We start from the raw sequence: 17,522 nt of genomic DNA, 5'->3' as shown, positions 1-17,522 counted from the left end.
ATACACATACACCATCCATCCTGTTAAGGCTGGCAGTGGTGCAGCTGAGTGTGTCGTGATCAACACCGGTTCAGTCATCAAGGGTGACGGCATATGGCGCCACGCTTGGCCTGACTCGCTGGATTTCACACATGGATTCAAGTCCAGTAAGCATGATGAGACGCTTGATTCTCTTCTAATTTCACCCACACACGCACACGCACAGAGAACAACAAACAGAACCGGATCATGACCTTTACAAGTAAGGTCTGTTAACCCGAGCAGTCTGTATCTTCTTGTTCCATGATATGTTTTGGGATTGTGTGGGAACGTTTAAGTCTTTGAACAGATTTTTAATAAGAATTATACATATACACAGTAAAATATATATTAGTTTAAAGCATGTATGTATGTATGTATGTATACTTTGTCAGCAGGAAATTACAGTGCCTTGTGAAAGTATCCGGCCCCCTTGAACTTTTCAACCTTTTGCCACATTTGAGGCTTCAAACATAAAGATATAAAATATGAAATTTTTTGTCAAGAATCAACAACAAGTGGGACACAATCGTGAAGTGGAACCAAATTTATTGGATAATTTAATAATTTTATAACTTTTTTAACAAATAAAAAACTGAAAAGTGGGGCGTGCAATATTATTCGGCCCCCTTGCGTTAATACTTTGTAGCGCCACCTTTTGCTGCAATTACAGCTGCAAGTCGCTTGGGATATGTCTCTATCAGTTTTGCACATCGAGAGACTGGAATTCTTGCCCATTCTTCCTTGCAAAACAGCTCGAGCTCAGTGGGGTTGGATGGAGAGCGTTTGTGAACAGCAGTCTTCAGCTCTTTCCACAGATTCTCGATTGGATTCCATTCATATGGAATCCATACCATTCCATTGTAGATTTGGCTTTATGTTTAGGATCATTGTCCTGTTGGAAGATAAATCTCCGTCCCAGTCTCAGGTCTTTTGCAGACTCCAACAGGTTTTCTTCCAGAATGGTCCTGTATTTGGCTCCATCCATCTTCCCATCAATTTTAACCATCTTCCCTGTCCCTGCTGAAGAAAAGCAGGCCTAAACCATGATGCTGCCGCCACCATGTTTGACAGTGGGGATGGTGTGTTCAGGGTGATGAGCTGTGTTGCTTTTACGCCAAACATATCCTTTTGCATTGTGGCCAAAAAGTTCAACTTTGGTTTCATCTGACCAGAGCACCTTCTTCCACATGTTTGGTGTGTCTCCCAGGTGGCTTGTGGCAAACATTAAACGAGACTTTTTATGGATTTCTTTGAGAAATGGCTTTCTTCTTGCCACTCTTCCATAAAGGCCAGATTTGTGCAGTGTACGACTGATTGTTGTCCTATGGACAGACTCTCCCACCTCAGCTGTAGATCTCTGCAGTTCATCCAGAGTGATCATGGGCCTCTTGGCTGCATCTCTGATCAGTCTTCTCCTTGTTCGAGATGAAAGTTTGGAGGGACGGCCGGGTCTTGGTAGATTTGCAGTGGTCTGATACTCCTTCCATTTCAATATGATTGCTTGCACAGTGCTCGTTGCAATGTTTAAAGCTTGGGAAATCTTTTTGTATCCAAATCCAGCTTTAAACTTCTCCACAACAGTATCTCGGACCTGCCTGGTGTGTTCCTTGGTCTTCATGATGCTCTCTGCGCTTTAAACAGAATCCTGAGACTATCACAGAGGAGGTGCATTTAGACCTGATTACACACAGGTGGATTCTATTTATCATCATCAGTCATTTAGGACAACATTGGATCATTCAGAGATCCTCACTGAACTTCTGGAGTGAGTTTGCTGCACTGAAAGTAAAGGGGCCGAATAATATTGCACGCCCCACTTTCAGTTTTTTATTTGTTAAAAAAGTATAAATTATCCAATGAATTTGGTTCCACTTCACGATTGTGTCCCACTTGTTGTTGATTCTTGACAAAAAATTTCAATTTTATATCTTTATGTTTGAAGCCTCAAATGTGGCAAAAGGTTGAAAAGTTCAAGGGGGCCGGATACTTTCACAAGGCACTGTATATTTATCATAATAGTTCAAATAAAAACTTTAAGATTCCAATGCTAGAGAATGTCACCAAGCTTCCCAGTTATCTAAAAGAACCTGTGTTATCTTCCATGACTGCTGGATAAAGTTTAACCATAAAAATTTAACTCTAGATCATAAGAGGCCAATAATGGGGTTGTTGTCTCTCTCTCTTGAAAGAAGCTCTCTGGGCGTTTACTGATGGAGGGAAGGAAGGAAGCATAACAACTACGCTAGTAAAGTGAGACGCACGCTAACTTTAGGTTAAGGAACTATTCCCAGTTCTCTGAAACATGAGCAAGGCAGTGAGATTCCAAAAACAAAATGTTGAAAGAGACTGCAGGGGAGAAATCTGTGGTCGTAGGGCTGAACCAGTTACAGTTACTAATGAATCCATTATTAAATGAACTATTTTGATAACTGATTAATCGCTTTTTTCATGATTAAAACAGGATTTCTGATTGTTTCAGTTTCTTAAATGTGAAGATTTTCTTCGTTTCTTTGCTCCATAAAACAAAAAAATCATTAAAAGTTAATCAGTTTTGTTTGTTCGAGAACGTCATCATTTCCAGGTTTGACAAACACTGATTTACTCGATTAATCGTGAAAATAATCAACAGATTAATTGATTATGCCTAATTAATACATGGACATTTTTCACTCTCCTTGAGCTGGGGTAACTTTTAATGATCAGCCTCACCTTTCAATTCTTAAAGAAACATATAGATATTATTATTGTAATAATAATAATAATACATTTTATTGATTGAAAGTGCCTTTCTTATGCACAGTTATTACTTCTATGACCAACAGACAGTCATTAAAAGGCCAAGTTTAAATGTCAGTACTTCCTCTGAACTCCTAAAGAGATTTCACTGGAGTGTAAAGAGTCACGAGGCAAAGCGCTCAAACAACTGTTGCTTATCCCAATTGTGTCGTCTCACCACAGCTAATAAAAAGCTGCCTGCGAGCCAAAGGCAAAGTTGTGCATTTTTACATAAACACTAATGAGGAAGACAAATAATAATATTAAAAAAGGTTATTCCTGGAGCTATGATCTTACTGGACCATCACTGTGGAGGCACATCTGTGCTGAAAGAACAGCTACAGGTCTTCATCAGCAGCTCGTCTTCCTCTGTGTGCCTGCTCTGTATCACACTGCATTCAAGGCCAGTGAACACAAGCACCCCAGGAAATCAAGCAGGCACATTTACAATTTACTCCAATATTAATCTTCCTCAAATCTTAAAAGGTTCCATTTTAATGAGTTCCGTGTGTAGCCGGCAGCTACCGCGCTAATCCACACTCCAGTCGTCACAAAGCCTCACACACAAATCATACACGCACCACTCAACGTTTGCAGGTGTTGAGCAGAAATAAATGATTGAATTATACACTCTATTATCACCAGGTGTAATGACAGCCATGCTCGAGAAACAACGAGGCTCATAATCACCTCTGGGCTTATCCCACCACTACCTGGAACATGGACACGCCGGCAGCAGGCCTCGCTGCTTCTCCGTCAAGAGGATTAAAATAATGACAGTGACGGAAGCAGATGCAAAAATAAAGAGAAAAATCATTCTACCAATCCCTGTGAGAATCAGTGGCACATCCCCCCCCCACCTCAGACACTATCCATCTTCCTTTTTCCCTAATGTTTCCTCCTGTCATCTATCACCGGGGCACATGGGAGATGTGCGTCTTGTTGTTGTAGCCTGAAGCCAACAGGCAGCCGTATACAGATGAGGAGGCAGGAGGGGCACAGCTGCGGCGTGCAGCTGCACAACCACAAAGTCAGCGAGGTCTGTGTGCTGTGTGCAGGTAAATTAACCACTCGCAGAGTAAAGCAGCTTGTAGGGATATTTTGGCAAACAGCCAGGTGTTGTTTGTTTTCTCTGCGCGCGCCCACGTGTGTGTGTGTGTGTGTGTGTGTGTGTGTGTGTGTGTGTGTGTGTGTGTGTGTGTGTGTGTGTGTGTGTGTGTGTGTGTGTGTGTGTGTGTGTGTGTGTGAGAGAGAGGATGAGCCTTCATCATAATCACTGCACCTTTTCATTTGTCTTAAATTATCTTACATTTCTTTAAAAAAAAACGTCCCAGGACTTGATGCCAAAACATCTAAAAATAGCCACAGACTGACTTGGTTTGCCGCCCTGAGAGGATGGATGGGATGTTTCGTCCATTTGTTTTTTCCCCTGCTGTGGTGTCAGCGGAGAGATTTTTGTTAAATAAGACTAAAGCTTCCACAGAGAGGAGCTGGCTGTCACAATCCCCAGAAGATGGAGAGGAGAAGCTCCTTGATAAAACGCTGCACTCACACAGCTCTGGAGAAGTTATTTTCCTTTGTTTTGGGAAGTATTTTTCTTTTAGCACATCTGCTACCGAGTCATAGAGTTAGATTGTGTTCACAGATGCAGATGAAGTGTGATGAGTCTGGTGTGCATTGTTCTCTGTGGACTGATCGCATCACTCACACCAGACACAAGCAAGATGTTTGGATGCACCTGAAGCCTGAGCAGAGGTTGACTCGTATCCACTCTCTGTATCGCTGGATAAACACCAATAAAACCATATTGATTTGTTTGACCTGTGGCAGCAAACAACAGCAGACCTCATCAACAACACCTACAAGGCAACAGCGTGCAGGTGCATCCATATCTTCATCTGATCTGTGGTGGAAATGAAAAAAAACAACTAATCAGATTATTATAGATAATTATGCAATCAACAGGTGGACAAGATGGCTGCCTCATTTATAAACGTGGAGAGATGGAAGGCTGAGGTCTCAAACTGGTGGCCCGTGGTGCCAAACGTGGCCCAGAATCGATTTCAATGCGGCCCACGACTCGTTTCCTGTTGAGTTTAAGGCCGTGGTCACGATTTACTATTTTGTTGTCTTGGGCAAAAAAGTTCCCACCATGTTTCGTGAAATTCGATGCAACTTAATCTTGGCTTGGGTCCGAGCGCTATGCAAATATCGCATTTTCACCAGAACTGACCTTCACGCAAAGTTTCCAGAGTTTTTAAGCACGTTAACCCCCTCAACAATGACCGCAAATCACGGAACAATAATAATAATAATAATCTCTGTTTCAGCCCCTAGCATTCGTGCTCGGGCCATAAAAAACTTTGTACAAAAGGCAGCAGTTACAGGTACAGATAAAATACTAAACGCCCACACTGAGCTGGAATCATCTCAAACGGACATAAATAGACGACTAGATCAACGATCCGTGTAAAAACACGACACGTCTACTCGCGGGATATTAATGTGCTTTGTTCACTTAGCTCAGTAATGAACTCACACTTATTAGCCTTCAATTAGGTTCAAATGTTCACCGTGCGTGTGGAAGGAACGCGTGACGGATCACAGGGAACAAATATCTAAATCCTAAACTGGGACAGAAAGAAATGATTTGGTTGTTTCACACTGGAGCAGACAGCTGTGGCAGTTATAAATATCTGGATCACGAGGTGCGATCTGTATCTGTGAAGAGAGCTGAACTGCCACCGGCAGGGCTGGGCTTCTAAAAATAGCAACGGCTGGCTGGCAGGCAGGCAGCAGTCACAGGCAGCACTCTCTCCCTCCCCCCCCCCCCCCCCATCTCCACTGGATTAGATTAGCCCTGCAGAAGCGTGTGTGTGTGTGTGCGTGTGCGCGCGCAGAGCCACATTTCATTGATGGAAATGCTTAGATGTACTTTTCTGAAGTGCGATCCACTCTCTCCTTTTATCACAATAAGGTTAACGTCTTGGCATATTACTGCAGGACTGGGTGATAATAAAATTATAATACGCAGTATTACCACAGTATCTAAAAACTCAGCTTCATGATACAGTCGTTAAAAAGAGTGCACATATTATAAAACATTAAATATACAGTATGCTTCTATTCACTGATGATTCGGACAATTTCATTTAATGGACAAAAAGAAAGACGTCCCTTTAAAGAAGATACAGAGGCTGTAGCCAAATATGTGACGCAGCACCAGCCCAAACCCTCAGTACCATGAATGATTAGCTTCAGCTAACCATTATTCTCTCAATTCATCGAGTAATCGTTCGGTCTAGGGCTGCAACAACTAGTCGATTTAATTAAAGATCAATTATTAAAATAGCTGAGCATTCATTTAATAATTGATTAGTTGGCTCTATGTTATTACACGTACAGCTGCTACCCCCTAATATGAGGCAGTAAGGGCCATTAAGCTGGAAGCTGACCGCCGAAGAAGAAGAAGAGAAGCAATGCCACGCCTTGTGTAGCCCACACGACGTGATTCTGGAAGAAGTGTTCTGGAAGAAGCTCTGTCCGGGAGGCGGACAGAGCAGAGAACAACATCAGCAGAGAACAACATCAGCAGAGAACAACATCAGCAGAGAACAACGTCTGCAGAGAACAACATCAGCAGAGAACAACATCAGCAGAGGACAACGTCAGCAGAGAACAACGTCAGCAGAGAACAACATCTGCAGAGAACAACATCAGCAGAGAACAACATCAGCAGAGAACAACATCAGCAGAGAACATCTGCAGAGAACAACATCAGCAGAGAACAACATCAGCAGAGAACAACATCAGCAGAGAACAACGTCTGCAGAGAACAACATCTGCAGAGAACAACATCAGCAGAGAACAACATCAGCAGAGAACAACATCAGCAGAGAACTACGTCTGCAGAGAACTACGTCTGCAGAGAACTACGTCTGCAGAGAACTACGTCTGCAGAGAACAACATCAGCAGAGAACAACGTCAGCAGAGAACAACATCAGCAGAGAACAACATCAGCAGAGAACAACATCAGCAGAGAACAACATCAGCAGAGGACAACGTCAGCAGAGAACAACATCAGCAGAGGACAACGTCAGCAGAGAACAACGTCAGCAGAGAACAACATCAGCAGAGAACAACATCTGCAGAGAACAACATCTGCAGAGAACAACATCTGCAGAGAACAACGTCTGCAGAGAACAACATCAGCAGAGAACAACATCAGCAGAGGACAACGTCAGCAGAGAACAACGTCAGCAGAGAACAACATCTGCAGAGAACAACATCAGCAGAGAACAACATCAGCAGAGAACAACATCAGCAGAGAACATCTGCAGAGAACAACATCAGCAGAGAACAACATCAGCAGAGAACAACATCAGCAGAGAACAACGTCTGCAGAGAACAACATCTGCAGAGAACAACATCAGCAGAGAACAACATCAGCAGAGAACAACATCAGCAGAGAACTACGTCTGCAGAGAACTACGTCTGCAGAGAACTACGTCTGCAGAGAACTACGTCTGCAGAGAACAACATCAGCAGAGAACAACGTCAGCAGAGAACAACATCAGCAGAGAACAACATCAGCAGAGAACAACATCAGCAGAGAACAACATCAGCAGAGGACAACGTCAGCAGAGAACAACATCAGCAGAGGACAACGTCAGCAGAGAACAACGTCAGCAGAGAACAACATCAGCAGAGAACAACATCTGCAGAGAACAACATCTGCAGAGAACAACATCTGCAGAGAACAACATCTGCAGAGAACAACATCTGCAGAGAACAACATCTGCAGAGAACAACATCAGCGTGATCATACCTAAAACCCTTTTGCTGTGAAGAGTCTTCACATGCACAAAACTTTAACTTAATCATCTATTTGTTGGGTTCATTGGAATCATTAATATTCATTAGTCGCGGCACATATTTCTAATTTTGTTTACATTCTGAGCCTCTGACACATTACCGGCGTGTCCTGGAGTAACATGATACTGAAATGACTTCATTTCATTTGCTATTTGAGGTGCATTTCATGTGAGAAATGGTTCACTGTGAGACTGGAGGAAGCCCAGACTAATCTGAGGCCACCTCTCCGTCCTCAGAGGAGCAAGTACAGTCTACATTCTTCAAGCACTTTCTGTATCACTAACCCTAAAAATGCGACAAATGCAGTTTTTGCGAGACTCTGGACATTTGGTGCTTTGCAGATAACTGCCCGGCGTGTCATCGCCTCACTTAAAATGCACCTTGATTGCATCTATGCGAGGAAGAAGACGGGTTCTCAGAAAGGTAAAGTGTGTGAGCAGAGCTGCACAGAGGTGGGATTACGTTTTCTTACCCTCAGATCACCTGTAAATGATGGAGCTCCTGGAAACCTGCAGCTGCTGCGATCGTCGCATGCACACATGCAGATACAGTGAAAACATGAGGGACACAGTGGCAGTCACCAGGTGAGAGGAGCAATTGACAGGGTGTCAGATACGCCAAGTTGTGGAAGTGAACTCGCTCCCCTGTGGGGGATGAGTCACGGCAAACGTGTAAATAATTGGCAAAGCCAACACGTCGGAGAGGCTGGACCTCCTTCACCTGCAGTGGATCCTCACTCCACACCAGCAGAATACACAGGCGCTCACGGCTCGGTGGGAGGGTTCGGGGAAAAAACGTCTGCTGAGACTGACTGATGAAAGGGCGGTCAGATAACCACATTCTCATTCTCTGGCTCCTTCTGCGCTGATTACAGATCAGTTTGTGATTGATTGCACTTACTCATAGTCAACAAGCTCAGGTGCACATGCCAAGAAGTTCCACTGCCAGAATATAGAGCACATGGACGCTCAGAGATCACGTCTACAGAACATTGTTTGTTTTCGTCGGTCAACTTTGAACCTGAACTATCATTTAAACACAAACACATGTGAGATGCTCTCTGGATCTGTCTCCTGTGAACACATGAGACTGGATCTGGATCTTTCCTCACCTTCTATTAAAACATATTAGAACATTGTATGTGTTAAAAATTACATTTTTAGTCCAAACGTACAGATTTGTGGACGGTTGTTTGTCTCTATGTGGCCCTGTGATGGACTGTGTCAGCTGGGATTGGCACCAGCGACCCTCATGTGGAGGATAGCGATAGAAGATGACTGAGTGTACAGATGAGTCTAATGAGTGTGTGCTAGAGTGACAAGGAGAGACGTAGAGCTGCAACTAACGATTATTTTCATAATCGACTAATCGGTTGATTATCTTCTCGATTGATCGAGCGATCGTTCGGTCCATAAAATGTCAAAAAATGCTGAAAAATGACAATCAGTGTTTGTCAAATTTGGAAATGAATTTGTTCTCAAATGTCATGTTTCAGTTTGAATGATTTCTGTATATGGAGCAAAGAAACAGAGAAAATATTCACATTTAAGAAGCTGAAAAATCCGCTTCCGTTTTAGTTGTTTAGAAGTAATAATCGATGAATTGTTTCAGCCTTAGAGAGACAGAAAAAAAAAAGCTGAGGGAATGGAGGCTCTACTTGCACTGCTGTAACATGGAAAAAAAGAAGCTCAGAGTAGTAGAGCTTGTGTTCATGCATGCTTTGGAATGTGACCAGATGCAAATGAATGAAGTAATAATGGAGTCTTTGGGATCAGATATTTTCAGGAAGGACTGGCGTCACTCAGGATGGATGTTCATACCAGGTCTTAACGTGCCGTGTGTGAACCCTTCGCTGTGAAACACTGTGAAGCATGCTCACTCTCATTAATGATAAGCCAGAACACATGTAGGACATTAAATGAAGGCTAGTATATATTCACCACTTCATCTCACAGTTTCAAGTTGGTGAAAGGCTAATTAACAGAGCTTGTGGCTTTGTACTAGCTTCAACTGACAAACCTAAGATTCTGATATGCATGGAACAAGGCAGCCGGTTCATTTCCTGTGCTCTCTGTCCGTCCTTCTAACCAGCCGAAAAAGAAAGATTTGCACGTAATAAAAATGAGATCTCATTCTATCACGTTCCAAATCACAAAAAGACTCTTAAGATATGCGGCCACATAGCTCAGAAACACGATTATAAAGTGGCACGGAGGAGTTCAAAGAGAGCGCTTCAAGCTTCAGATCAGCACTTCCTGTTAAGAAATGTAAGGTCACAACACCATTTGACAATTTCGAGGACGCCTTCATTTTGGCTTTGTCCATTTTTGATTATGCCAGTTGTTTTGTTTTTCTCGTCACTTGTTCATGTAAATAGTTCGGGTTAGGGAAAGGTCATGGATGGGTGAGGAGATATGCCAAGTCAGTGGCAGCAGCAGACAAAATCCTCATCTCCTGCAAGAAAATTAATCATCAGGAGCTTTCACCTCCTCATATCAGCTCAAACATGTTGCTTTCATAACGTTTTTTTTGTACAATGTTGAACCAGTTCGTCAACAATGATGGATCCTGCAGCTGGAAATAACACCTTTACGATAACACACACACACACACACACACACACACACACACACACAGGCAGAAGAAGAAAGAAAAGGAATCCCCTCCGCTGTACGTCTACAAAATGAAAGCAGTGAGTGCTCCACATCTTTACAACCTGCTTGAAGGCAAAACACGAGTCCTTATGTAATTCACTTTGCTTTGACCGTGGTTCCGACACGGTGTTCTGTGATGAAACACAGCGCCGTCACTCAGACGCCGTTGCCTTTAATAAGCCCTGTACACTGATTAAAATGCCCGGCTGGTGTTTAACAACGGCTGATTACGTCTTTCCACTCCCTGCATACACACTGCCTGTCTAAACCAGGCTGTGCAATCAGTCCAAAAGGAGATGTTGCTGCACGGCATGAGGAGCATTAACATAAATTAATACATGACCCGATACTTACCTGACACAAACGGCTTTTTATACACACAAAGTCGTCACTTCCTATGCTCTCGGCTCAAAAGTTGCCTCTGTGTTGGCAACAGATCTGAACGTTAGTCATCAGTGCAGATTTATCACAAACAAGAGAAGAAGAAGAAGAAGAAGAGGGGGTTCCTCTGGTTATCAAAGGTAAAACCACAGCGGCCTGCAGCAACGTCTCACAGCTGGCGTGGCTGTTTTGCTGTGTGACCCTCAGCGGGGAGACGCGGTCAGCACGCCCATCTCTACCTCTCACTCATCCATAAGACCTCCACAAAACCTTCTTCCCCGCTGATCCGCTCAACCTAATGCATTTTCATTCTGCCCGTCTCCATCTGGCCTCTTTTCCTCCCGAGCCACACAATCTCTTTTTCCGCCCTTTTCACCCTTTGCAGTTTTACACACACACACACACACACACACACACACACACACACACACACACACACACACACACACACACACACACACACACACACACACACACACACACACACACACACACACACACACACACACACACACACACACACACACACACACACACACACACACACACACACACACACACACACACACACACACACACACACACACACACACACACACACACACACACACACACACACACACACACACACACACACACACACACACACACACACACACACACACACACACACACACACACACACACACACACACACACACACACACACACACACACACACACACACACACACACACACACACACACACACACACACACACACAGTAAACAGTTTCTTCTTATTTTTCTGTGGCTGTGTTGCTCTGAGCTCTGGGTTCTGATTCAAAGAGCCGAGTGCATCTGTGGCCAAGGAGACGACAGTTCAAGCATATACCAAAAGCTCAGAACAACCTGGAGCTGAACACGCTCAAAACTGTGGAGATGACAGTGGACTTCAGGAGTAACTCCCCTGCTCTGCCCCCCCTCACCATCCTCAATAACACTGTGTCTGCTGTGAAAACCTTCAGGTTTCTAGGATCCACCATCTCCCATGACCTAAAGTGGGCACCAAACATTGACTCCATAGTCAAAAAGGCCCAGCAGAGGCTGTACTTCCTGCGACAGCTCAGGAAGTACAACCTGCCCCAGGAGCTGCTGATTCAGTTCTACACAGCAATAGTCCAGTCTGTTCTCTGCACCTCCATCATCGTTTGGTTTGCATCAGCCACCAAACAGGACAGAAACAGACTGAATCGCACCATCAGGACTGCAGAGAGAATCATTGGTGTTAAACTGCCCACCATCCAGGACTTGAACACATCCAGAGTCAAGAAACGGGCAGGTAGTATCTCTGCAGATCCATCACATCCCGGAAATAACCTGTTTGTTCTTCTTCCCTCTGGCAGGCGTTACAGAACACTGTACACCAAAACTGCTAGACACAAGAACAGTTTCTTCCCCCAGGCCGTCGCACTACAGAACACTTGACCAGTTTATTTGGTTATTTGTTTATTTGTTTATTTATTCACTATCTGCACCTTATCGTTTATATATACTGTATATATTTAAAAATAAACCGGACCTCTGGTCACCTTTTTTTTTTTATTCACTGTTGTCAAATATATGTTAAGTTATGTTAATGTCTACGTTTCATGTACAGCGTGTGTTTGAAAAACCGGAGTCGAATTCCTTGTACGTGTTACATACTTGGCCAATAAAGCTGATTCTGATTCTGATTCTATGACGGAGTATTAGCGTCAAACGTAACTTCTTTTCATAAATAACGTGAATAAAGTCGGAATATTATGAAAATAAAGTCAATACAATTCAAGCAACATCTCAGACAATTAGCTGCAAACCTGCGTGAGTATTTGGTGAAGTTAGATTTTGATTTTTGGGCTTCACAAATAAAGAAATACTTTAGAAATACCACATTATCTTTAGCATCAGGACTTTTGTGAAAGAAACTGAGTTTGTTTGGAAGAAAAAATCACAAACACAGACCTGGAGGAAACCATCTCTTCTGGGGAGGAGGAAGTGGCTGCTAGCGGTCGACTGCAAGTGTAACGCTGGTTACATCAAAGTGCTGCTGCTGTTTATTAATAATAATACATTAGATAAAAATAAAAACTAAAGTTTATTCTCGTAAAAATTACGACTTGATTGTCATAAAATTATATAATAATAATAATAATAATATTTCCCCTGTAAGTGTGTAAAGACACAGTGCACGTGTGTTTCATGAGAAGAGAGATACAGAGCCAAGGTAAGACGGTTAAATATGACAACCCAAGACAGATGTTTTCCCAGGACTTTTTTTTTTCCTAAGGTATTTTACTAAGGCTTCTCTTCACTTACCTTAACGTGGGTATATTCTGCTTTGCCAGATTCACTGTTGACAGACTTGGTCTCAGATCTGGATTTGAGGACTTGGCGTAGTGGACTGGAGATTGGCAGTCCCGTCACACTGATCCCATCTGAAAAAGACATTGCAGAACGTCAGCGTCTGAGCAGAGGATCACACTGAACTGGGAATGACTGAAAGGGCAATGTTCTATGAAATCGTAGATATTTTTAGTACTTAAACCTGATAAAACATGAATATACTGTGTAAATACCATACTTGTTTCCTACTTTTAATGGAGCACTTGCTTTTAGCTCTAAGAATTCTTACAGCTCCTGTACTGTATAAGCATGTGGAATAATTTTATCTTCATGACTTTGAGATAAAAGAAATAAAAAAGAGCCAGTGTTTGTGGACACAGGAGCAGCTGCACTATCAGCAGCTATGTTAGGCTCCAGCACAGGGGCTGCTGCTGCTGCTTTCAACCCACCCAGACAATACTAAAAAAAAGGATGACGCCTAGAGCTCACACGCTGACGTCAAAGAAATCAAATCGCTCTCTGACGTCAATAGAATCCAAAAGCCTGCAATTTTCCCTAAGAGATTGGAAATTACCAGCAGCGGCAGCAGCAGCATCAGTAGCAGCAGCCGTGGCGGCAGTGGCACAGGCGTTGGACTCGGGATAGATGTGTTCACAGACCGTCAAATGATAAAAGCTACAGGGTAAGCTGCGAGAAATGGATTTTACAAAGACTCAAAATCAGGTGGATTGGATATGATACAGAGGAGGAGGAGTTTGTGTTAGAAACAAACAGATATGGCAAAAAAATTGATAAATGAAATGGAAAATATGGATATTTCTTATTGACACGATGGATTATGAAACCTGCCTACAGCACCATTGACTTTAGATATCCTACTCACTCTTGATATTGAATATTACTATACCACAGTTGTTTTGATGCTTTTATGATTTTTCAAACACTGTAAATGACGAGTTCACTTGAACATTCAGACGTTTCTCACTTGTGTTTCCAGTTGTTTTGTCCGACAGACGATCTGCATAATTTCATTTGGCAGAGATTTTCACACCGGATGCCATTCCTGGTGCAACCCTTCTCATTTATCAGGGCTTGGCACCAGCACTAGGATACAGCGGGTGAAGCTGGGGTCAATTTTAGAGTGTCCAATTAAGAATGGTCAGGGGGGATTGGGTACCGGGGATTGGGACTGGCAACCCTCCAATGACAAGCCCATTTCCTTCCCAAGTGTTATATTCTATCAAAGTCTAATTCTCTTTTTAAGTGGAGCATGAAAACAGATCAAACACTTTGTGCTTTTTGAGACAAAACACATTTATGGAGCTGCCAGTTTGACCTCTGTGACCTCGTTTAAGTGTGACATCATTAAAACATTCACACATACACAATGCTCACACTCAGACCCTTTGACATTCTCCTTTGTTAGAAAAGTCCTCAGCATTTCTGTCATCAGAAATAAAACGACGCGGCTTCTCCTACAAACTTCAACTTCTTGCACCTGACGTCACCTCTCCTGTGAGAACAGTCTCCTCCCCACATCGCTGATGTGCATCCACACATCGACTTTCACGTCAGCCATCGTGTCCTCCATCAAGGTGCACAGTCCAGTCCGGTTTAAGTAAGTAAGTCAGGTTTATACGCAAGTGTCCAGTTTGAGGGCGGGTGTGCATTGTTCACGGGACACAAAAAAAAGGGACGTGTCCGAGGGAAGACCGGGCGAGCAAATGCCACAGAAACAAGTTTACCTACAGCTGTTCAGAGCACATCGACGCCTCTGTGCCGCGGTCCACACACCACAAAGCCTCGAGCGGGTACAAACACGTCTTCAGGAGCTATACATGACTTGTTTCCTGCAGCACACAGACTGCTTGAGTAATGAGTGGCATGATTAACAATGACATTGCTCACAATCACCCTCACAGTCACACTTTATGCCTTTTCTTCCAATCAGTTTCTGTCCAGTTCTCTGTCAGAAATAGCCGCGGGGAGAATTCAGCATCTCTGTCTGTGGCCGTCTCACTGCAACATCAGAGATTGTCACTACTTAATCCTGAGCGCAGATCTTTTTTTTATCAAATAAATATGAAAATGATGACCAGTTGCAGCTTAAACACTAAAAATCACTTCCATATCCTGCTACATGACCTGACACTCAGCACTTTATTCAACAAGTACTTTAGTAAACAACACAATAAGACCACACAGGTATTTGCTGCACCATTAATCCAATTTAAACAATGAGATCAAATCTATTGAGAGTAGAATGTTACAGTATCTGGTTTGAAAGCACACGTTCGAGTCTGTAAGCAATAAAAACATTGAATACAGTTTACTGCATGAAAACTGTTTTCAGAACAGGGATCTGGTCAATTTCTTTACTCAAGAGACCTGTCTTTGATAACAATTATCTGTTACATACTATCCCTACATATTCAAAAACAGAGATAATTTGGTGGTTGACGTGATCAGGACTCAGCTAAATGAGGGTGATTTTATATCTCAGCAGAATTTGAGCTGAATTTGTACAGAAGAGAGAAACAGAGAGAGAAAGAGAGAGGCTATTTCTCTCCGACAAAACAAGGTGACGCAGGAACAGTCACAGGGCTCAGCGCCTCACCGCGCTAACCCCTCAGGCAGTGATGATGATGCACCATGATGCAAAGGCGCTGTCGTAAGTCAAAACTGACCAGAAACCACACGTTACTGTTAAGAGTTTCTCAGTTTCCATTCACTAGACCTCTTATACTCTGCAGTTGTGGTTAATACCAGCAAAAGAGCGCATTAAAGCCAGAGTACTAACTTAATTAGGAGAATAACTGATCGTGGACTTCAGGAAACTTCCACCACCTTCAGGTTCCTGGGCACCCACATCTCAGCTGAACTCTGGTGGACTCATCAGTGGCTGCACTTCCTGTGTGTCCTCAGGAAGAACAATCTGAACAAGAAGCCAGTGCTGTCCTTCTGTCCCTCTGTCACTCCTCTGTGCAGAGCGTACTGACATACAGCGCTGTCTGGGTGTGTGGAACGCCAGGGCTCCACAGTGGAGGACAGGAAAGCTGTGCAGAAGGTGATTAACTTTGCCGCCCTCTGCCCTCCCTGGATGACAAAATCCAGATCCTCAGAAAAACTGTGGCCATCACAGGAGACCCCTCACATCCTGCCCATCACCTGTTTGACTCGTCGCCCTCTGGACGGCGCGTCGGGTCAATGAAACCCCAACACCAGCAGACTGACAAGCACTTTCTTCCCCTGAGACATAAGGACAGCCAATAATCACTGAACAAATCCCACACACACACACACAGCCAAGGACACAACACCCTCTGCACCTTACAGTCCTGCCTTATTTTATATTTATAAGTTCATTTTATTCTATTACAGTACAGTACAGTACAGATGTTAATGTCATGTGCCGTACGTCCCACAGAGCACCCACAATTCTGATGTACCCTAATGAGAAGGTAGATGAAGAAGCCTCTGAGCTACGGCGCTGTGACTCAGGCAGAAGTGGTTCTACTGCTTATGGATCATTAGTTTTCAAACACGTCCAACAGTGCAGAGACGGAGTTTAAGAAGAGAAATTCCTCTGGATGCAGGTGCCATATTTCCCCAGGTTGCCCAGGTAATACCGGTGTTCCCTGAGCGAGACATGAGCGGCTTTTTTATAAGGAAATTAACTATTTCATTAACTAATTTATCCATTAGCAAAGGAAAATGTTAAAAATTTACAATTTTACAGTGTCAGTTTAAGATTTCACCTATTCAATGTGTCAGATACGCTGTTCCCAAAGTTCCTCTGAATGTCTGTGGAGACACATACCCGGGTCTACAACTGTTCTACGACTACTCCTGGTCCAGTTTTCACCGCTTATCCTGGATGTAAATATCAACATTCACGTTTTTGAAACAACAAAAAGTGTCTTCAGTCAGCTCAGACTGACTGAAGACAGGTGAAGAAGGTGAACACTATTGTCCACGTGTTCTTCAACTAACTGAACACCAGTCCCCTCACACTTAAAGGTCACAGAGTTTTGTCATTGTGAATAATGAAGTATTATTCTCTGGTTTGGACTCATGGCAGCCGTATCAAAACAGACTGTATATTAATATCCTGTGCAGATTGCTGATTCTATTGTTTTGGGATTATTGATTTCCAGATGGAGAAGGTGCCACCATGTGTTAAGGGGCCTCAGTGTAAGCCAGCGAGCAGCGTCACCCATGACGTCTATTTTCAACTGCAGCCATGTTGTTGGGCAAAGTCACACATGCTCCTTATTAATCACAGATTTGTGAGATTTGGTGCATGAGAGAGGAACACAGCGCTGTGGGGAAGCCTGTCTGACAAGCTGCTCCTGCTCCAGTCCATCACTGAGTGGCAGGAAGAGAGCGAGACGCAAACCTGGATTAATACAATCCATGGACATGTAAACTGCTATGATTTTACGAAGCAC

The 17,522-nt window shown here is 43.3% G+C and overlaps 1 protein-coding gene across 2 annotated transcripts in view; it reads right to left on the bottom strand.

The window, feature by feature from the left end:
• Window positions 1-17,522, bottom strand: part of trappc9 (trafficking protein particle complex subunit 9) — a 162,412-nt gene that overhangs the window by 93,634 nt on the left and 51,256 nt on the right. For both annotated transcript variants that reach the window (XM_058619524.1, XM_058619525.1), the window contains one exon: window positions 13,045-13,163. In XM_058619524.1, coding sequence (XP_058475507.1) covers window positions 13,045-13,163 — 119 coding nt within the window. The remainder of the gene's footprint in view (window positions 1-13,044; window positions 13,164-17,522) is intronic.

This window comes from Solea solea, chromosome 20, assembly GCF_958295425.1.
Source record: "Solea solea chromosome 20, fSolSol10.1, whole genome shotgun sequence".
NCBI classification, from domain to species: domain Eukaryota; kingdom Metazoa; phylum Chordata; class Actinopteri; order Pleuronectiformes; family Soleidae; genus Solea; species Solea solea.
Note: the sequence above shows the minus strand (reverse complement) of the source record. Positions and strands in the feature narration are given on the sequence as shown.